Source organism: Theobroma cacao, chromosome 8 (assembly GCF_000208745.1).
Source record: "Theobroma cacao cultivar B97-61/B2 chromosome 8, Criollo_cocoa_genome_V2, whole genome shotgun sequence".
In the NCBI taxonomy this organism is placed as follows: Eukaryota; Viridiplantae; Streptophyta; class Magnoliopsida; order Malvales; family Malvaceae; genus Theobroma; species Theobroma cacao.
This window is the reverse complement of record NC_030857.1, coordinates 3,232,012-3,253,742: the sequence shown is the minus strand read 5'-3', so window position 1 is coordinate 3,253,742 and position 21,731 is coordinate 3,232,012. Positions and strand designations below refer to the sequence as shown.

The following is a 21,731-nucleotide window of genomic DNA, read 5'->3' as shown; positions in this document are numbered from 1 at the left end:
CTTTAACATTTTTGAAAGAGAAGAAGAGAAACTCATATGCACATGTCACTGTCCAAAAACTACAAAGACTTGTGCATAAAGCCATAACCCCATTGAGAATTTGAGATGGTTTCTTGATGATAGTTATTGAGTTCCTTGGGATGATGGGATCTTCTGTTTGCCTAAACTCAAGGGCATTTGCTCTTCATTACTGGGAAAACCCAAAATTCAAAGATGATCAACACGAAGTTTAATGCTATGGTACAAATTATTAAGTATAGAACAAAAATCTCATACTTTTGTGCTGCATAACCCTTCTTTCCTTTTATCTCTCTCCCATTTAAACCAGAGAAACGAACTTAATTTTTTTACTTTAGAGATAAGGTGTAACCGTCCTCGAAGGGATTCAATACCCAATAAAAGGACAAGTTTTCAATCTTTTCAATTAACAAGTGTTTGTGGAAATGGTGACTTAATGACCCACGATCTTGTCAGTAATCCCGTAAAAATGGGCTTTCACCTTGGTCTAAAATAGACCGAACCTCTCAAGAGCTGACCCAAGCAAAACCTTAACCACAGATCCGAAAAGAGGACGAGCCCACCACCAACTGGCCCCAGGCCCCAGGCCCCAGCAGCATTTTTCTCTTCCTGGGATAGCTGGTCAGAACACGGGTTAGAAGTTGAATTTGAGCCTACTTTAATCATGTCGGTGAGGGGGACCCGGCCATTGGTTGAGCTCGCAGGTTTTGTTTGCTTGGTGAAAGCATTTCTCGCGACCAAAACAAAAGGGGAAACGAGTAGAAGTGGGCAGACAGCTTCCTCCTTTAATTGGATAAATATGGCATCCTCGTTGTACCCAAGTTTTTGAGTAGTGCCCTTTCATGGGGTAACCTTTTCTTGCTAGTTTTTGAGTAGTGCCCTTTCACGGGGTACCCTTTTCTTTGGAGGTTATTGGTATATTTTTAAAATTAAATGTTATGTGATATAATAAAAATTTATCTTAATTCAAAAGTTATGTTACATAAAGTGATATAATATGATTATTGAATTGTAGGTACATTTTTTATATGAATAGTTATATTTTTTGATAAAATGATATCCAAATGTTATAAGATAAATTAAAAAAACACCACTACTTAAAAATTTAAATATAAAAATTATTTCAAATTATAGCTCAAAAATTATATTTTATATAATTAATAGTTGTTTTTTCATAAAGTGATTATTGAAACAATATTTTTATCCAAATGTTGTGTTTTGCAAAATGTAAAGATGTTTTTTAAACAAATAGGTGTTCTAATGAAATGGTTGTGTGCTTAGAAAAAAGACATTTGTAAACTCATATAAAGGGCTTTTTACTAACCATTTTGACGCACCAAAACAAATAAGATAAGTGTAGAAAAATTAAAATAGATAGAAGTGTTATATTCTAAAATTAAACATAAACACTTAAGTTCTCATCATCTATTAAAAGAATCTAAATTCCTATAATTTACTTATTGCAAAAAGTAAATTTTAAGGTCAAACAACTTTACAAAAATTTGAGTGTATCTAACAGTTTATTATCATAAAGTGTAAAAACGAAGTTAAATGTTGATTTCATTATATTTTTAAGGTTATTTGCATTATTTTCTTTTTGAATACCAAGTGGTAAGGTGAAATAAATCTTAAAAATAATGTTTATTGAAAGACTCGCTTTAAAATTAATTTCGCTGGTTCTTTGAATTTCATTTAAACCCCATTTGTATCAACAATTTTCACCTTATCCAAACATTGCTTTCAATTTTTCAAATGTTCATATATACAATGAGAATGGGTACTACGTTCCATCAACAAACCTTGCAACACCTTTTCTAAGATTTGTATTTGAGATTTTTTATATTAACTTCTAAAATTTTTAATATTCAAAAGTGTGTCTTTATAAGATATGAGACAACGATTATTTTTAAAACCGAAAATTGAGTTTTCTCATCAGGGGTAGAATTAGACAATTTTTATTTGTGCTTTCATAGATTTAAATTCATCAATTATTAACTCTTTACTTAATGCTAATAATTTCTTTCTCAATGTAAATAACTAAATTATTTACAAAAAACTCAATCATTCATTTTGTTCCAAACTCACAAGCTCATATATCATTTTAAAAAAATAAAGGTGTTTTAGTGGTGAGTTAGATATAAAATAATAATGTAAAAATAAAAAGATAAAGGAGGAGAGAAAAAGAAAGAAAGAGGTGTAAAAAAATTTAAGAATTAAGATAAATTTGAATATGATATGTGAGATCATTTTATTATTATTTATTTATATTAATTATTAAATAAAATAATTATTTTTAAAAAATTAAAAAAATATATTTTACGTAACTCAAACCTCTTACATAAACTCACAAAGTAAAAAAACATGAAAAGTAAAAATAAAAAACATATAATTTGAATTTTATAATATATAAAGAAAAGGAGAAAAAATAAGAATGATTTTGTACGAGAAAGGCAATAACATAATTGAAAAAAAATCATATTTTATAGTTTTATTTGTAATTTATGAGATTAGTTATCACTTGAGCCATGCACCAAAACTATATTTTTTCCTAGTGATTAGAGCTAGGCAGAATAGATTTAAAATAATAATAATATAAAACAAAAGATAGATTGCTTTCATGGGTGAAGGTGGAGGGAGGATGGCTAACTGTGTTTATGAGTCGGGGTCAAGCCCAACTTCATCATATGTCCCAACCTGTCCCAGTCTTGAAAAAGGAAAATGCCGGAGGGTTTATATCTGAGCCTGGGCCGAAAGGGTTTATAAGTGTTAAAGCCTATCCAAAATACAGCACTATGTACTTGTAGGCCTGGACAGGTTGTCTGGCCCGTGGGCCATGGACCTATGTAAGGATGGAATGGTAACAATGAAAATAATACCGTAGTTTAAAAAAAAAAAAAAATCCGAGGGAGGCCAGTGTGAATATTATCTTGTGAAAGAAGGATGAATCTTATCTTGTGATTGCTAGTTGTTTCCTTTGTTAACCATTTTGATATAAAAAGGGAAATGAAGAGGTATCCGGTTTTTAAATATTTTTATTTTTAAATTTGTTTAATTAAGAAGGTATTAAATTTTATTAAAATTTAAATAAAATTACAAAACATTATCCGAAACTTAATATATTGACACTATCCATTAATTGTCTGAAACTATTAAATCTTAATTAAATAATTCAAACAATCATTTAAATAACTAAAAATTATATAAAAATAATAATTTTACATGTATTAGTTTATAAAAAATAAGTTGTTTATAATGATAAATGTTGTATTTAAGGTAAGGAGGTTAAAAGTTTGAATTTGACAAATTATAAATTTTTAAAACATGATATATATAATATATATAATCAGATTCAAGTTTAGAATATTATAAAAATGGCACTCGAAATCTATTTGAACTAGAATCGAGTATTAAGAACATTGTTCGAATTTACTTCATAACGGAATATAGGATACTTAAATTAGAAAAATAATTTTAAAATAAGAGATTAATTTACATGAACACATTTAGATTAATTAGCTTATTTATTTTAATCAAAGGTTCAATTTTAAGAAAGAAAGTATTTGAATTAAAAGATTTGATGATAGATATACGAACATAGAAATAAGAGATAATACATTAATCATAAAATATTAATTTTTATAAATATCATTTTAATAAATATTTATAGACACCTGTGAACAGTTTTATAATTTATTAGTTGCTTAATAACTTCCTATGAGCAATTAGTAACATTTCAAATAAACCGTCCATACCAAAATTAAAATTCAAATAAAACTAAAACATTTGTGACGGAACTCAAGGGGGGAAACAGTGTCACTTAACAAAAATCACAACGGAAGTTCAAAGATCGAAGACATACCATGATGCAAGTACCTAAGTTTTTCCTCCATATTCTTGTCTGAAAATCTATGATTCGTAGTGAAAAGCCTAAAAACACCCACCCTACCCCTTCCATAAACTTAAAATTCTGTGTAATTTAGAGAGAAGGTGGACACCCATTCCGTCCATCCAATCTCCTAAATGCTAACGTAAACAAACTGTCAAATAATGACCAGCAAAATCGAACATCCCATCGTTTTCTCACCCACCAAACAGACCCTTACCCGTCACCCCTTTGAAAATGGAGAACGCCAACAGAGCTGAAGCCGTTCGCCTACTAGGAATCGCCGAGAAGCTGCTCCAAAACTGCGATTACAACGGCTCAAGAGAGTTCGCAATCTTAGCCCAAGAAACCGAGCCCCTCTTGGACGGCTCAGATCAGATCCTAGCCGTCACCGACGTCCTTCTCGCGGCTGATAAAAGAATAAACAACCACCATGACTGGTACTCCATCTTACAAATTGATCGCCGATCCGAAGACAACGATCTCATCAAGAAACAGTATCGTCGCCTAGCTCTCCTCCTCCACCCCGACAAGAACAAGTTCCCTTACGCCGATCAGGCGTTTAAGCTCGTAGCCGATGCATGGGCCGTTTTATCTAACACCTCAAAAAAATCCCTTTACGATAAAGAATTGAGCTTGTTTACGAGGATTGATTTAAGCAGCGCCGGAGATCGTTCCAATCATGCCGGGAAATTACCGGTCACCAGAAGAGGGCAAAATCAGGAGCGCGTGCAACGCCACTCGCCGAATTCGAAGACGCAGAATGAGAATCAAAGGTTAAGATTATCGACATTTTGGACAGCATGCCCCTACTGTTATAGGTTGTTTGAGTATCCTAGGGTTTACGAAGGTTGTTGTTTAAGGTGCCAGAATTGTCAGCGAGCTTTTCATGCGATTTTGATTCCGACTTTGCCACCGTTGGTTCCAGGAAAAGAAGCGTATTATTGTTGCTGGGCGTTTTTTCCGTTAGGATTTGTGGATGGGAGTCAGGAGGGTGGAGGAGGAAAAGCGGCAACCGGGTTCCCTAATTGGATGCCTCCTATATTTCCGGAAGGGCAGCAGGCAAGCGAGAGAAATGGAGGTAGTGTGCCAGCTGCGGCAACACCGGCCGCCTCCGCCGCTGCTGCTACAACGACCGCGAAGAAGGTGGTCGAAAGTAGGAATAATGTGGTTGGGAATGTGTCCGAGTTGGCCCCAAGGAAGAGAGGGAGGCCGAGGAAGAATCCTCTGTGAGGGTTGATTGGTAATGCAATATGGTTTTTTTGGTCGCTCTGGTGAGAAGGAACCTCAACGTAATGCAGGAGTTTTGGAGGCGGAGACGGAAAAGATTGTGATGAATGGAGAAAGAAAGCTAAGGCTGAGGCTGTGCCTCTGCTTTGTTGGGGGAATGTGTAGGTATCGGCCTAGTCGTTGTTAATTATTTTTTCTGTTTGTAGATTGTAGATTGTTTTCGTGTACTGACTGCCAAATAGGTGATTATGTAACATAATGGTATATGCAGCAATGTCATGTCAGCAAGTTCTTTCAGTATCGATGAGCAACTTCTGTTTTTGGTGTTTGATTGAATCTGTGCGTTTTCTAGTCCTTAGTTTCTTGGACTAGGGTGATCTTTTCATCTTCGTATGTCTTGTAGGAAAAAATTGGTTAAATATCACTGATGTTGACCGCAACTTTTTCCTGCAATTGTGAAATAGGAAATATTTGAGCACGACTTTACCATAATTCTTGTTGTCTGCAACAGTATTGGTTGTTTGTGTATGTTTCTCATATTCATGGATCAAGTTATATTGTTAGAAAGGTGCATCTTCCATGCTTCATATGACTCTTAACTGCAAATGGATAGTAACGGTGATATTGGTGGTTGTATACTTGAGCCATGGAGTTTCCCCTGTGCTGTGGACCTTGTGGTCCAAGTATTGCTTAGTTGATGGGCAGAGAAAGGATAGTAGGTAAAAATCACACTGTAAATTCCACATGCAGGTAACCATGTAGTTTCTTTTTGGGCCTTTAGGTTTGGTTGTTTTAGTTGACTTTATTCCTTTTGCTACTAAGTCCCTTTAAGTTCTGCTCCTCAGATTATGCAATCAAATTGCAATGTTCTTTATATTTTGGGTTTGTTAATTATCAAAGCATTTTGCAATGCCTTGACCTAGCAATGAGAGATTGATCCCAAGCCAGTCAGTCTTGTTTCTGATTCGATCAGGTATGTTTGCCTCAATTGTTGATCATGCACTTTTAAAATTGATCTAAATCTCTGAATCTTATTGAAGCATATTGCTGATTGCTGAGAAGAAATCTTGGCAATAGACAAAACTAGGTGAGCAACCAAAAAGTTGGGAAAGATAAGACTTGATTACACTTGGTTTGTAAATAATTTTTTCTACAGCTCTACATTCATCTAGTATTACATTGTTGTCATTACTCTGAGAGTGTGTGATACAAAATAAGAAGCAGATGATGCTCAATAATTACCAACTAGCTGAGAGTGATTCAATAATCCTCAAATTCATCTTTGGCGAAACAGTTTTCTCTTTGGAGATGATCAGCATGATGAAAGATGCTAGAGGAGGGTAATTTTCTTTGGTAGCCCAAATGATAAATGGTACTTGTCGTATAGCAATACATTGAATGATATTTGCTTGCTATTTGTTAATGGCATGAGCTCAAGATCTTTGTTACAGACAAATAAAGCATAATAGAGGTAGAAAATTTTTATTTTTACAAATCATGTTGCAGGCTGCAAACGTACCAAGTGATGCAGTTTCTGCTTAATTTGTTTGTATTGTCATATAAATTGCAAGTCCTTGCTCACATCTTCAACACAACTGCAGGCATATGTACCAGATTTGACTGTTGAGGAAACAAAGATGCCTATTCGAGGAAGAACTCGAGAGTCATTGCACCCATCCTGACAGCTGTGAAACTCTGTATGAGAGAACTAGTGAAAGCAGGTTTCAAATGACTGTGGACTTGTATCAGTCGAAACCATTTTAGCTCTATTTTCAGTTTCTCCCCTTTTACCTCCTCTGCGCAGATTTCAACTGTATAACCTTACAATCGAATGGCAATATATGTGTAACATGAACTTGGTTTCAAGGTTTTTCAGTTTTCTCTTATTTGGTCCGACAGTGGGAGGCTCTAAGACCTTTAAAACGCAGAAGAGATCTGAAAGCTAAACAGAGAGAAGTTTCCATGACCTTGGGATGTGATGTTTGGGCTTGCAGATGGTAGGCTATCAAGGGCGAGATGAAGAACAGATACGGATTACCCTGTAGACTCCATCGTTGGTCTGATGATTTCTTCCTATCTAGCTGATATTTTGTAGGAACATGGCAAATAGTATGAATAAAAGGACTCGAAACAAAGACCCAGAGGATGTAAATGCGCGCCATTGAGAATTTGAATTGCGGTTTCCACCAAAGCTAATAGAAAATCACTCACGAATCCATAAAAATTCAATCGAACTCAGCAGTCAACATTCAACTGCCTATTCTACCAAACTGCAGTCACATGGTCCTTCCTTTTGTAGTACACAACAGCAAACTAAATAAAGGGGCCAGGCGGGACCACCAAAGGCTTCGCATATTGCTGCAGATTCAGAAGAAAAACAAAGAGAAAGGCAAGGTTCGGAGTATCGAATTGACTGTAAGCATCAAGAATTAGGTAGAACCAATTAAAACCCTGGTTGATGCCAGCTCCAACATCAAAATCCCGCTAACCTTTCATGATTTATTGACATTCAACTCGAAACAAAGAAGAAAAGGAAGTGAAAAAGAAGCTAAAATCAAACCCCATGGCCCCATTAACTTCGCAGCATAAAGATAGAATTTTTACAGCAAGAAACAATTGAGATCTTTAAAATACAGAATTGGGTATATCGTAATTCACTTTAAAAAAGAATAACAAAATCCAACATTTCAAAATGTAAACTGAAACTATGGCCAAACAGAAGAGTTAGAAAGCCTGAGACACTCGCTTTGACACCTCCTAAGACAACTATCATTCCAGTTAGGCACCTGATGCTGATTCACACAAACCGTTCTAGCACAAACATCGGCACAGGCATCAACCTCGGAGACACCGCAAACAGTGACGCAACTATCGGTTGTTGGGTCTTTGGACACCGAACCAACTTTCTGCAACATTCTTTTTGAAGTGCAAACCCTCTCGCAAACAAAAATGTCAGTGTTGATATTATTGTCGGAACTCTTGTCGCCGCCTTTCTCCATCTTTAAAGTTTGTTCTTCGGTTCTCTTTCCTTCATCCGAATGGCTTGCCCTGCTATTACAGCTGGTATTGGTGCCCCCAATAAAGACCACCATGGATCTATCATTGTCAAATTTTTATGTATATGATTTCTTGAATGAAAAAAAAAAACCATTAAAAATGAGAAATTTTATGAAATTGTTACCAGCCAACAAGAGAGGAACAATGGCTGGAGAATAAAACAGAAAAGGAGAACTAAACAGGGAGTTTGGATTGAGAATGGAGAGAGGATGTTGAGAGGGGCTTTCATAAGTTTAAGTGAAAGGGGAAGTGCAGGGTTCTTGTTTGCGGGATGACGTTGTACTCCGAGGAACTGTGGACCGCGGTGCATGGTATTCGAGATCAACGGTTGTGAATTGATTTACGCTCTGTGGGCACATATTTGCCTTGAACAGAACGGTACGGTGTGACAATAAATAAAATATAAAAATAAAAAGAGGAAAATGAAAATAAAATTTCATGGCAAAGCTATGGATTACATTTAAATAAAAAATAATAATTATTTGGTTTTGGTTGTAATTTACCTTACATTTCAATAGCAATTTGGACCACAATGATGTTAAAGTAAGGGTATTAAAGTAAAAAAGTGAATGTCCCAAAATGGAAAATAATTTAGAGGTGGGTGAGTATGAAATTATGCCTTAAATACCCAAATTTAAATATGTCTGACGAACTAAATGACGTTGTCTTCAAAATTAAAGATAGATTTCGAAATGTAATTTTTTTTCATGGTGCGAACCAAACGCTGCCTTACAAAATAGAAAACTCGCAATCCCTTGCGAGCACCAACCAAAAAAAGACATAAATAAAGCTGCCATAAATAAAGTTGCCTGAAAGGTTTTTTTTTTTTAAAAAGAAAAAACCTGAAAGGAAGCTTCGAGTGAGAAAGGCAATGGAGGCTAGGCTGTAGAGTCATCAAGTCACTTGGACCAAGCAACTACCCAAAGAAGGTGATTGGGTTCTTTCGAGAATCTCTCTCATTACTCTTTCCATTCACTCGCTATTAATTTTTTTTAATTTATTTCATTTGCATCAGAGCTACTGGCTCTCTTCTCTTCTTGGACCAGCTCCATTCTTGTTCTTTCCAAAACTGTAAGTTCTTCCGTTTGATCTTTACATTTCCTTTTGCCTTTATCTTTGTTTTTTTTTTTTATCATTTTCCTTTTTTTTCCCTATTTTTTTGCATATGCAACTTCGGTTACTGAGAAGATGTAGGAAAAAATAGCTGAAATCTTGGTTTTTACTTGGTTTAAGACAGAAAAAGATATATTCTTAAATTCTCTTTCACTTCACTTTCTTCTCTTTTCCTGCTAACCAAACGAGGGGTAAAGATGGAATCCCGTTTCCAGTGTCTGTCAAAATTTGCTTATATAATCACTTCTTAGAGTTAATTTATGACATTTATTAACCCTTGTTGAGGTAACCTTTGCTTTTTGAATCAACATTTCTTGGAAGTCTGTTGGATTTGGATATGTAAAGTGAAACTGTGGTGTATATGGAAAGACAATCAATTACAGTGACTTTTTTTGCGTTTTACTTGACCCATTACGTGAAATCTATCAAAAGAATATTTTTGGGTTTTACTTTTTGGGGGCAAATTTTGATGATGGTAAACTATTGATCATGTATGATATGTCGTTTACATACTGGCTTTTGAAACCAGATTATGTGTAGATCAGAACAAATACAAGCTTCGAATGGTAAAAGTACGGAAATTCATGATAACAATGATGGTGAGGAGGAATCCGCAGCCCTGCAGTTGGAAGCGGAGGTGTCGCTAGGAGGCTTAATATGGGTCAAGCTCCATGGAAACTCGTGGTGGCCAGCAGTGGTATGCGTAATGCAGTGTTAGTTGGTCTTGCAGCTTGTTTATGCGGCCTTCTAGAAATTGATTAGCCTTTTCAACAGAATGACACAGTTCTGTGGATTTTATTTATCAACTTGATATTGTTTCAGGTTGTTGATGAGAACAGTGTTAATGGGAGCAGTAAACCCGGAAATAGATCAGAGGCAGAGGTGCTTGTGCGTCTATATGGGAGCTATGAGTAGTCAGTTCTCTCTTTCCTTGCTTGATTGTTGTGTTTCTTAGAGGAAGGAAAGATAAACTGTGTTATGGATTTTACCAGTTTTAAGAACTTGTAAGGATTTAAATTGTGTCATCAAAAACGAGCAAGGATTGAAGTGTGTCATATGTCCACTGCAGCTTATATGCAGACCCTATGAAATACTATCCTGAGTTTAAAATGGTAAGTTTGATCCTGTAGTTCCATCTTGTGGTTCAACCACTCGTGTGTTAGACTGCATAGTTATTGCATTCAATTGCTTTAGTAATAATCTTGACATGCTGTCTCTATACTGGCAGGTTCTCCAGCAGAATAATGGTAGTTGCCGTGAGATTTTTGACAAATCTTTGGAGCAGGTAATAGGTTTCTTCTTCTCTCCCTTGCCTTATTTTTTCCTTTCACCAATCAAAACCCTCTTCTTTTTATGGGTTATTTTTAAGCTGGTTCTTAGTAGGGCAGAGGTGCCTGTCATAGTTAGTAAACTACTCCTAAAGATTGTGATTTTATGGTTCTCCCATCATTTTGGATATGGTTGTAGGATTGCTTCCGTAAGAAATCTATTAAACCAAAAGCCAAGGATCTAATTCTACTGGTTAGCCTTCTTTATTTTGCTCTTTCCTAATCAGATCATATTCCCCAATACATTCTTTATTGTGCTGCAATTGTACAATATGATAGAACAACGTTTATTGCAATGATCTTTTAATATCTGATGGATAGCATACAAATTGACTGGCTTGGTTATCCTGAAAGAAACTACAGAAGCAAACAAGAGAGCCTTAGAAGCCTGATTTTATTTTTGTCACCTGAATGGACAGTCGAATTATTTACATCCAAATATTGATGTGTTAAATCAGTTCCACTTTCTGATTTTGATATTATGAGCTTTTACAAATTAAGAACCTCATAGGATAATGTTATAATTCAATCTCCTAAAATCAACTTAGAATGTTTTATGAACTAATCTTAGCTGGTTTATTGGCCTCTGTTTAGTATTAAAAATTCTTTTTGGAGCCAAAACTGAGATTGTCTTGATTAAGAATGAAAACTTCTGTGCACTTCAATAAGTGCTTTTTGCAGTCCCATGTAACTTAGCTACTGGTTCTTCACGTGTGCAATTCTTACACGGTAAGAACTGTTTAGAACTTCCAACTTCTAAGGACTGATGTCTATCTCCTTTCTCACCCACCAAATTATATAAAGAGATTAGATACCTTGAAGATAAGTAGGCCTTTTTCTTGTAGAATCTCCATAAAGTTACTACCTCTAGAGTCTAGACTCATGATGAAATCAGCATTATTAAGATGCACGCTAAACTGTGTTTTTGAGACCTTACATTACATTCGTAGGATTGCCATATTCACTACCAATTTTCGTGGTAACTTGATGTTTTAATCTCATGTTTATCAAATTAACATCTTGGCCATTATGTTTCTCCTTTTTGCTACAAATAGACATTTGATATTATGAAAATCTATATCCTGGACTAGTAAATAAAAGAGCTGATGCTTCTAAAGGCAAGAATAAATTGAATCAAAATTAAGTAAAAGGGAATCAGGGGGATGACTCAAATCCTGTTAAGTTTAGTTGTCATCATACATTCTTGTAATTTTAAGCTGTATTTAGTTTCTCTTATTTGGCAAGTGGCTGTAACATGTAAGCCTGGTTGCCAATAAATGCTACCTTAATACAGGTTGCAACTGCTAGGAAAAGAAAAGCAGTGAAGGCTGATCTTGGCCAATATTCAATGGGCACTGTTTTGGGCAATAAAGGCACCATGCGACATAGTGCTAGGAGGCGTTTGGTGAGTAGTGGTTTTTTCTGAGTGCTGGACAAATTTGTTATCTGTATGTGCGTTTGATACTCTTGATACCACTATTCTGCAGAAGGATGTGAATGATGGTGAGGCACCTTATAAAAAAGTTCGAGAATCAAATGGGGTGAAAATGAAACTTGAATCCAATGAGCCAAGCACTGAGGATGTGGTAAATAGGAAAATTTCTAAAAAGGATAGGCTTGTGAAGAAACTCAAACCAAATAGCCCTTCTAGAAGAAAGAATCCCGGGCAAAATGGATCAAATGTTGAGGATAAAGCTAGGACCAGGACTTCTGATCAAGATGAGATTCAGCAGAAACTCAAGCGAAAAAGCCCAAGTACTGATAAACAAGCTAAGAATAAAGCCAATGAACCAGAGAGGGTGCAGAAGAAACAGAGGAAAAATAACCAAATTGTGGAGGAAAGCGCAAAACATCAAAGCTCCAAACAAGATGGAGAGCAGAAAGAATGCAAGCCAACTCGGAAAAGAGCTTTTCAGGCAGCAAAAGTCCCAGCTGGGAAGATGCACAAGACAGTCAGGCAAAAGAGCACAAGCAACAGTGCAAAAGCTAAGAACAAAGCACCCAAGGAAGATGGGGTACAGAAGAAACTTACAAATGATAAACAAAGTGCCAAAGATGAAGTGAAGAGCAAAAGTCCCAAGCAAGTCAGTGTACACAAAAAACTCAGGTCATCAAGCAGCACAGCAAATAGAAAAACCAGTAAGCTGGATAGGGAGCAGAAGAAAATGAAGTCAAATAATAGAAGTGCCGAGGAAGTTTCAAATTCTCAGGGAGGAAGAAGGAGCAAAACTTCTAAGCAAGGTGAAGAGCAGAAAAAGGTGAACCCAAATGGTTTGGATTCTGATGGCACAAAATTCCAAACTCCTAAACAAGATAAGCTTTCAAAGGAGAAGACTAATGGTCCAAGCTCTGTGAGTATACTCAGTTCTTTTCCCAATTCTTCCTACAAGTATTTTTTTCTTTTTTGGTCCCAGCAAAAAAAACTTACTTTCTAATCTAATTTTATTTACAAGGAGAGAACTTCACCAGGAAAATCTCCCAAGTCAAGCGCCCGAAGGATGAGAGTGATGCAAGGTCTTGGTTTGATTGCACCGTCTGGTTCACCATTCCATTAGAATGGACTCGATTTAACCAAGTTTGTCATGACAAGTTGCAAAAATATTATGTCCGATGGCATGCTACTGTTGCAGTAATCTTTTTATGTCATAATGACAGAGCTATCGACTGTATGGTACAAAACTCTAGTTCATCTATAAGCACAAGGCAGATTTACAGCTGCCCCCATTGAAATCCTTGAATATTTTGTGATACTATTCAATGACCAGAAGTCCTTAGAACAGTTTTAATTTAGTTCTCATTGAAACTTAATTAGTAGTATTCGGATAAATGGATGCTACCCCCAATTGCAACTAGAGCCTACCATGTCAATCTGTGAACAAAGATTAAGAACTTTCCATCCCATTTTCTCTCACTTTTCTCTCCATGTTTTCAAACTCTTCCCTCTCATCCTGTTGTGCTTTTGCCTGCGCCTCGGCTTTGCTCTTTTCCTAGCGAAGCACGGAGGGACAAGCGAAAATGGGTTATAAGGCAACCAAATTTGAAAAAAGCGAAACGAGCACTGCTTGCACATAAAATTAAATAAGGAGGCAGCTTTTTTGGACCTTCCGTAAGTTTGAACAATGCTCCAAGTTTCTGCTTTGCCTTTAAAGGACCTTCCATTTTGCTGCCTATGGGAACCAACGTCCCATCTCTCTTTACATCTTGCTTTGCCCTTTTCGTTTCCATTTCTTTCGTTAACCTTTGAACTTCAGCTTTTCCAGAAGAAAGAGGTGTATTCCCGGTACGGTGTCAAACTGTCATTTCTGACGTTGGTCCCACACAGCCTTGGGGCTTTGGCAGTGGAATATGGAAGAACGCTAGACCATTTGCCTGCCATCAGTCAGGATCTTCTGTTGTTTTTCCTTCTAGGTGAAATCCCATGCTTTAATTAACTCAAAATGCAGCATGTCTCTTCGATATTACTACTACTATCAGTATCACCATAGTTTGCAAGATTAATTATTTAACAGTAACAATATATTTTCATTCATTTATTATATAAAGATTAATCAAAATATTTTGATGTGAAATATAGTTTTTTAAAAGAACTTCTCAAAGTACTCCATGTGTCAGGTATTCAGTAAGCTTTAACAAATGCATATATATATATATATATATATATATATAAACTACTATTCTTTTTGTAGAAAAAGAAAGCCTGTTCTCCATTTGTGAATTGCTAGCTGCTAGAGTCGGTGGTAGCAATGAATTTTCAGTCTATGCCAAGACATGAGTCGGGGGCCTAGAAACATGCCAATTGCAGCGAGGAAATGTCATGTTCACAGTGTTTAAGATGTAGGAAATCCCTTTGCCAATGTTGTCGGGGTCGCTGGCATCAGATGTTGATCTCACCTTTCTGCAATGTTCAGGATCTGGTGGGGGTCCACCCAACACTCTCACATGCCTTTTTTACAGAAGTCCCTCTTCTTCACTTGAAATTTCCATGGTTAAAAAACAAAATTTGTCCCATTTTTGGTCACTGATATATCCACTACACATAGGCAAGAACCGGAGGGTTCGTGTGGCTTTTACAGGGCAAATAACCACGTTGAGAAAACATATTAGCGTACTTTCACTCATTGCTTTGAAAGCAAATTCAGAGATAACATGAAGTTAGTTAGTATGATTTTGTCCCATTTTGAGAGCAAATTCAAAACGAGTTGCGAACCTGACTGACACAGTGATATGGCTTCGAACAAGAAGCAGGCTTTGATCATAACAATGATAATACCGTGTGGAAGTAAACAATGCAGTGAGTAGCAGCAGCGGAGAGTAAAGAAGAAAAAAAAACAGGGGAATGCGTGTGAAAGTGAAGCAGTGAAGTCGATGACATTGTCGCCCGCATCATCATTTGCCTGATTCGTCTCCTCGGGGAAAAGCTGTCGGCGCCGCCGTGACTCATGCGCCGTTGCTAAGCTTACAACTGGATATGATTACCCAGACGTCCCGTTTCTGTTTCACACCAAACCCCGTTTCTCTTTCTTCATTTCAACTGGTGGCAGTAAAAGTTTCAAAGCCAATTAACAGTCAAAATTACTTACCAATCATGCTTATTTACTAGTTAAGTGAGTTTTGACCATTATTCTGTTTTTTACTAGTTCCAACTTTTAAAATTCCCTTGTTGGTTTTTGTTTTTTACTCCAACCAAATCCCACCTCGGAGAACGATAATTCACCTTTTATTAACAGCCATAATCATCGATTAAAAAAATAAAAAATTAAAAAAGAAATACCAATAAGTGCCTGTCTAAGTGCTTCTCTTCTTTCACTTCCACTTCTTCTAGACTACAGTTCTCGTTTCACTCTCTTCTCTTCTTCTTCTTCTTCTTCTTCTTCTTCTCTCCTCTACTACGCTTCTTTTTGTTTTCACCATAATATCATAAGAAAAGAAAAATGTTTCCTCTGAAAAGTTTCTGTGGGTTTGAGAACAATAGCCCCTTCAACCTAACGGAGGGTGAGGATTCCATCAAGACTTTGTCGGAGAGAAAATCTACGGAAGCCTGTAAGAGTCACAAGGAGGCTGAAAGGAGACGCAGGCAACGTATCAACGCCCACCTCTCCACTCTCCGCTCTCTCCTCCCCAACACCACCAAGGTTCTTAACCAAGTAAAAAAAAAATACAAGTATTCTATTACATTAACGTTATTTAATTTGTTCTTTTTTTTTTTTGAGTTGTTGGCTTCTTTTGAACAGACGGATAAAGCTTCGTTGCTGGCGGAGGTTGTCCATCACGTGAGGGAGCTAAGGAGGCAAGTAGAAGACGTAGCGCGACGTGACGTTGACGGTTGCTGCAGTAAAAGCCAACCGGAGCTTGAGTCGTGGCCGTTTCCAGGGGAACGCGACGAGGCGGCTTTGAGCCTTTATGATAAGGAGGCGAAGTTGTTGAAGGCGACAGTCTGTTGCGAGGATAGGCCCGGTTTGAACCACGATTTAAATCGGGTGATCAGGTCGGTTCAGGCTAGGGTGGTTCGGGCCGAGATGACGACGGTTGGTGGGCGAACTAAGAGCGTCGTGGTGATGCAGTGGGGCGGCGATGTTGAGGAGATTGGGCCCTTGGAACGGGCTTTGAAGGATGTGGTGGCGAATCGGGTTTCTGCCCTGGCGCACGGGGAGGGGAGTAAACGGGCTCGGGTTATTGGGTCGGATAACGAAAATGGCTCGGGGTTTTTGGTTGACAGTGTTTGATAATTGATATTGTTGATGTGATAGAGGTAAATTAGTACAATGTACTTATATTTTGTATAGGAAACAAAATCAAATGAAAAACGAGGTTAGTCTGATATTGTTGCTTGAATGATGTGTAAAAAAAAAAAACTTTCTTAATGTTTGATTGCAAATGAAAATTTGAGATCTCTTTACGTAAGAAAGTCCTTTTTGGACAGTTGTCGTCCATATATGAATCTGCAATTCATTTTAATATTAGGATATGATCGATTAGATTGCTTTGAACTTTTTTTTCCCCGTATTTGACAATGTTTGACATTACATCATATTTTCATGTGTATGATAGATGATAGATTGAATTTGAACTGATTACCTTCGTATATTAATGTTACATTGGAATACACTTGATCCTGATTGTGAAATTGTGAACCTCATATAGTGCTTTGTGGTTAAATTAGTTACAAAAATGATATTAATTACAAGTGAATAAAATCAATTTAGATTAATTATTCACTCAAATTAAATATGATTGGAGTAAAACAATTTGATTCAATTGATTTTTTGATAGGTTCTTGATTTTAAAATTTTTGGATCCATTCGACTAAAAAACCAAATTAATTATATATATATATATATTAATATATATAATATTTTCTATATATATTAAGAAAAAATTGATAATAAATTTAATTAATAATATACTTAAAATATATTAATTTATTATATATACATATACAAATTTTAATCATAATAATTTAATATTAATTTTATTTATTTATAAATCTACATTAATATGAAATTATAAATTATATATACCTTTCACGTTTTGATGTGGTGGAAACTTAATAATTAGAAGTTATCTGTCCTTGTTCAAGTAACTCATGATATGTTGGCGATTCCAACCTCTACAGTTGCATCTGAATCATCTTTTAGCATAATTGGTAGGGTGCTTGATAGATACAAGAGATATGACAGGCATTGAAAAAGTTGAATTAAGTAATTATAATTTTTTATTTTATTATTTTGTTAATTTTTTTTATTTTATTTATACATTTTAGAGATGTCAAAGATTGAGATTATAGATTTCATTTTCGTTGTTAATGAGTGTAGAGTTTACTAATGTATTTTTTATTTTTAATATTATTTTATTTTGTTTTGTGTTTGTTTTATTTTATGGATGTTAATTTTTTTTTTTATAATTGAAAAAGAGAGGATTCGAATCCTACTCTTTAAATAGAGAGATTATACATTAACTAATGAACCAAATGCTCGGATGCTTATGGATGTTAATTTTATTTTTTTTAACTTTTTGTTATGTTGAATCTCAAATATTAATTTGATGATTTATGTAAAAAGACATAATTATGTGAGTGAAAGAATAAATGCATGTTTTTTTATGTTTAAATTATTTATATATTTTATAATTATAGATAAAGTTTATAAGTTTTAATAATATAATTTATAAAAAAATAATAAAATTTTGATTTATTGATCCAAAATCAAACCAATCAAACTAATTTTATGTTTAGTTAATTTGAACCCCTTTTATACTTAATCAATTTTAATCAATTTTTTAAAAATAAATAACCTTTTTGATCCAAACCGCCAAATCTATCAATATGCTCACCGCAAACATCAGTTGCTTGGGAAAGGATGTAGGCCACTAGTTTGTTGCTTTGCATGACTGTTGACCATAAACTCGGAAGTTGAAGGACAGGGGGACCATTTTCACTTTGGTTTTTGAGTTGGCATTTTCAAAGTTTTCGAATGGGAAAAAGAAGGGTTTTGCTTGTTCAGATCCCATAAAGATTGGATAACTATTGGTGTATGATTTGTTTGGATAAGCATGCCTTGGACGTCTTCGTCACCCTCTCAATTATTTATTTAATATTATACCAGTATCTTCCAATATATTAGTATTTGATATCCGAGCTGCCAGCAATCCTGGAAGAAAAAAACTGAGTGGAAAATAATTTTACGAGATGATGTGGAGAACTGATCAATGGATATGCCTATGAGAAATAAAGACAAAAGCCAATGAAGTGTCTTAAGGTGGTTTAAACCGTAGTAAATACAAAGGCCGGGAGAAAAATGGCCTGGTTAATCCGTAAGCATAATCTTTATCCTAGAAAACATTGAGATAACAGATTATATTGAAGGTTTAATTTTCTGACATCTAAACGTTAAATTCAGGATCCAAAGCTCGATTGCTTGTATCAGCAACAAGGCCATTGCGGGCACCTGTCGACTCTTTTCATTGCTCACATTTCTCTGATCTTACTGATCACTCTGTTTGCAGTTCCCCAAGGAAATGGCTTCGTTCAAAGGCAGTACGTTCCTTTTTCAGCTTGTCCTTTTTCCCAGCAAAAGTTGTACGTATTTTTTCTGTTTTTCTTTCTAACTGATATACTTGGATAGATGAGATTGAATGATGTGGATGACACCCAATCAAGATCATCGTCTTCACCCCAGATCAATAGGTATCTGACTTCTGAAATCTGTTTTTCTGGTTATTCTAAGAGATTAGTCATTAGATGTTAAAATTCAGTGCTTGGTCCAGTTAAGAGTCCAAGCACCGATTGAACCGAACGATCAGTGTATAGTTTCAGCAGTTGGTCACTTTAACCAGTTTAGCTCTGTAAAGAACGGAAGCAATATGGACCTTGCTAGGAGGACTGGTGTTCTTAGAATTTCATCTTATTTGTTGCCAGTTGGTGGCGGTGCCATACGTCAAAAGAGTAGTTGATTCCGCAAATTTTTGCTACCGTTGAAGCTTTAGATTGATTTAATATGGACCCAATTTTCCTTTTCCAATCCTTCCCATTCCCACCTATTTCCCTCCTGTAAAATAGAAAACCTGGATGATGATTTCAATTGATGAAATTCCACGGCCAGCATCAATGCATCTATAACTTTTGCTTACAGTAGGATAGTTCTTCTTTCCATTAAATTTCCTGGTATTTTCAGTTTTGCATTGCCTACTTTAATCATAGCCTTCTCCATCTACAGGAGGCCCCCAGTTTCACAGTTGGAGGTTTCAAGCAATTCCCTTGCTCTACACGAATTTGCTGGCTCTGAAGTGCAGAATGTGAATAATTCTGGTGTCAGGGTGGACTTGTTTGATGAGTTGAAACAGAGATTTCTGAGTTTTAAAAGGCACAAATATTTGTAAGTACCACTTAGCAGTCTGATTGTAAATGAGGTTTTCCTTCATGTGAAAAAAAAAAGGTTATTTTTTTTGTATGCCTAGTAAATTTTCCCTTTCAAGCAGGGAAGAATTGGAGCATTTTCAAACCCTTAAAGAAGCTCAATCACCCAAGGTTAGAAGCGAACTCTCTTTATCTCTTATCCATCACTCTCTTCTAAGCTTTCTATATATATAATCCTGTTTTTAGTATGATACTATCTGTTTCACTGTGTCTATCAAACTTGACCGATTACTAACAAGTTCAAAAACAGTTCATGGTAATTGCTTGTGCAGACTCCAGGGTATGCCCTTCTACGATTCTTGGATTTCGACCTGGAGAGGCCTTCATGATTCGAAATGTTGCAAATCTTGTTCCTCCGTTTGAGGTATTTGGCCCATGGTGCTTAACTTTACTAAAACTCTTCTCCTCCATATCCTTATCATATTCAATTGTAACTGACATTAATGGATTTCTAAATATCAAAGCATGGAAAGCATATAATCTGCCTTATTCTTCACAACATATAACACCGTTCGTTATTTTCCTGTTCACCAGAATGGACCATCGGAAACTAATGCTGCCCTTGAGTTTGCAGTAAAAACTCTTGAAGTAAGTGATTATTTGCAAGATACATACCACGTTTTCTGTTTCTGTACGACAAAATTTCCTCGAATGTGCTTATGAACAATGCATGTTGGAACTGCTGAGTTGTCGGGCATAACAACTTTTCCTTTTCCATGATGAAGCTTAATTCTGGTTATTTCTAATTTGGGTCTGTTGCTTAATTTAAAATGTAGGAAATGCTCCATTGAAAAACTCTAGTACTAGTATTTAACAGGTTTGAGTTGGAGGAGGGCATGCTCACCACCTATATAATCATATAAAAAGAGAAGAAGAAGCATTCATTGTCTAAACAGATTGGGAGGCTTATTCATTAACAATGGAGGATTCGATGCAAAATTTAATGGTTTTCCCTGTGAAGCATTGATTTACTTGCTTCTGAATGGGCTGCGTGATCTGAATGAATTCAAAATGTAGATCAGAAGCAAACTTTTGTCCATGTCTGTGTCTCTGATATACCATGTACTTGCTTAATTTGGATATAAAAATGGTTTTTGCCATCAGTAGGTTGAAAACATATTAATCATTGGTCACAGTTGCTGTGGAGGAATTCAAACCCTTATGAGCATGCGAGACGATGGAGACTCAAGGTGACGATACATAACTCCTCTTAATTACTCATGGTAAATTTCCTGCTATGGTTTCTCATTGGAGCTTGTTTTTGTTCTGAGCAGTTTTATCAAAAGCTGGGTTACAACAGGGAAAGTTGCCAAGTCCAGAACAGAAGCTGCGGCAAACCACCTTAGCTTTGATCAACAATGCAGACTCTGTGAGAAGGTCAGCACTCTCTTCTTAGATCATCATTTCAAAATTCTGTACCGGAAACTATGTTAATGGAGGGATTATATTCAACATCAGGATTCCATTGAATTTTGTTGCAGGAATCCATAAACCGCTCACTACTGAACTTGCTAACATATTCCTGGATAGAAGACAAGGTGAGGGAAGGACTGCTTTTTGTTCATGGAGGATACTATGATTTTCTGAATTGTTCATTTGAGAAGTGGACGCTTGATTTCAAGGGAAGCAGTGGTGAAGAAGGGGCCAGGCTCTTAGTCAAAGATCAAGAACTTTGGTGCTGATTGTCTTGCCTTTGTATCCATCATAGATGGAAATCTTCCTTCCCGTAAAGATCGAAAATGTAAATGAAATTGATTTGAAGATCTTCATAGGGACTAATCATTGTTATAAGACCAAAAAAATTATACCACTACTATGCCACATTATAATACAGATTTTTGTGGAAATGAATTGAACCACATTGCATTTTGGAATTGTTAGATCGATCTTGAACTCAGTTATGTAATTGTGGAATTGAATCGGTGGTAGATTTGGACAGTGTAGGTTAAATATTGAGGTGAATATGATCAATCTTGCATTTTCAATTTTGTTAATGTACAATGTTTATACACTATCACTTAATCACATGGTGTTATTTTATAAACATGCAAAAGGTAAAAGTTCAAAAGTCATTCAAATGCTTTTAAAATTAGGAGTAGTTATTTTTAAAGTTTTCAACTTTTAAATTTATATAATAAGAAAGTGAAGGTGTTTGATTTAATGATTAATATATTTATATATTAACAGTATA

The 21,731-nt window shown here is 35.7% G+C and overlaps 4 protein-coding genes and 1 pseudogene across 6 annotated transcripts; 4 read left to right on the top strand and 1 right to left on the bottom strand.

The window, feature by feature from the left end:
* LOC18591802 lies at window positions 3,826-5,467 on the top strand. Its single transcript, XM_018126281.1, has one exon. It carries the CDS (start codon window positions 4,139-4,141, stop codon window positions 5,132-5,134), a length of 996 nt encoding a protein of 331 aa, XP_017981770.1. The 5' UTR covers window positions 3,826-4,138; the 3' UTR covers window positions 5,135-5,467.
* On the bottom strand, window positions 6,516-8,545 carry LOC18591801 (annotated as a pseudogene).
* Window positions 8,996-13,419, top strand: LOC18591800 (myb-like protein X). 2 transcript variants are annotated; one of them, XM_018126264.1, is made up of 10 exons: window positions 8,996-9,117; window positions 9,204-9,259; window positions 9,831-9,998; window positions 10,124-10,215; window positions 10,371-10,413; window positions 10,530-10,586; window positions 10,769-10,822; window positions 11,924-12,034; window positions 12,117-12,980; window positions 13,083-13,419. In XM_018126264.1, the coding sequence occupies exons 3-10, from the start codon at window positions 9,834-9,836 to the stop codon at window positions 13,182-13,184; spliced, it is 1,488 nt and encodes a 495-aa protein (XP_017981753.1). In that variant the 5' UTR covers window positions 8,996-9,117; window positions 9,204-9,259; window positions 9,831-9,833; the 3' UTR covers window positions 13,185-13,419. The 2 variants fall into 2 exon arrangements, with proteins under 2 accessions (XP_017981753.1, XP_007018215.2); XM_007018153.2 differs by lacking the exon at window positions 10,769-10,822 and having other exon boundaries at window positions 8,997-9,117.
* Window positions 15,404-16,461, top strand: LOC108663062 (transcription factor bHLH30-like). 2 transcript variants are annotated; one of them, XM_018125597.1, is made up of 2 exons: window positions 15,404-15,773; window positions 15,861-16,461. In XM_018125597.1, exons 1-2 carry the CDS (start codon window positions 15,561-15,563, stop codon window positions 16,350-16,352), a joined length of 705 nt encoding a protein of 234 aa, XP_017981086.1. In that variant the 5' UTR covers window positions 15,404-15,560; the 3' UTR covers window positions 16,353-16,461. The 2 variants fall into 2 exon arrangements, with proteins under 2 accessions (XP_017981086.1, XP_017981087.1); XM_018125598.1 differs by having other exon boundaries at window positions 15,411-15,761.
* LOC18591799 (beta carbonic anhydrase 5, chloroplastic) lies at window positions 18,258-21,504 on the top strand. Its single transcript, XM_007018149.2, has 10 exons — window positions 18,258-18,438; window positions 18,525-18,661; window positions 18,750-18,811; window positions 19,341-19,499; window positions 19,603-19,651; window positions 19,791-19,904; window positions 20,075-20,128; window positions 20,648-20,730; window positions 20,815-20,917; window positions 21,022-21,504. Exons 1-10 carry the CDS (start codon window positions 18,423-18,425, stop codon window positions 21,220-21,222), a joined length of 978 nt encoding a protein of 325 aa, XP_007018211.2. The 5' UTR covers window positions 18,258-18,422; the 3' UTR covers window positions 21,223-21,504.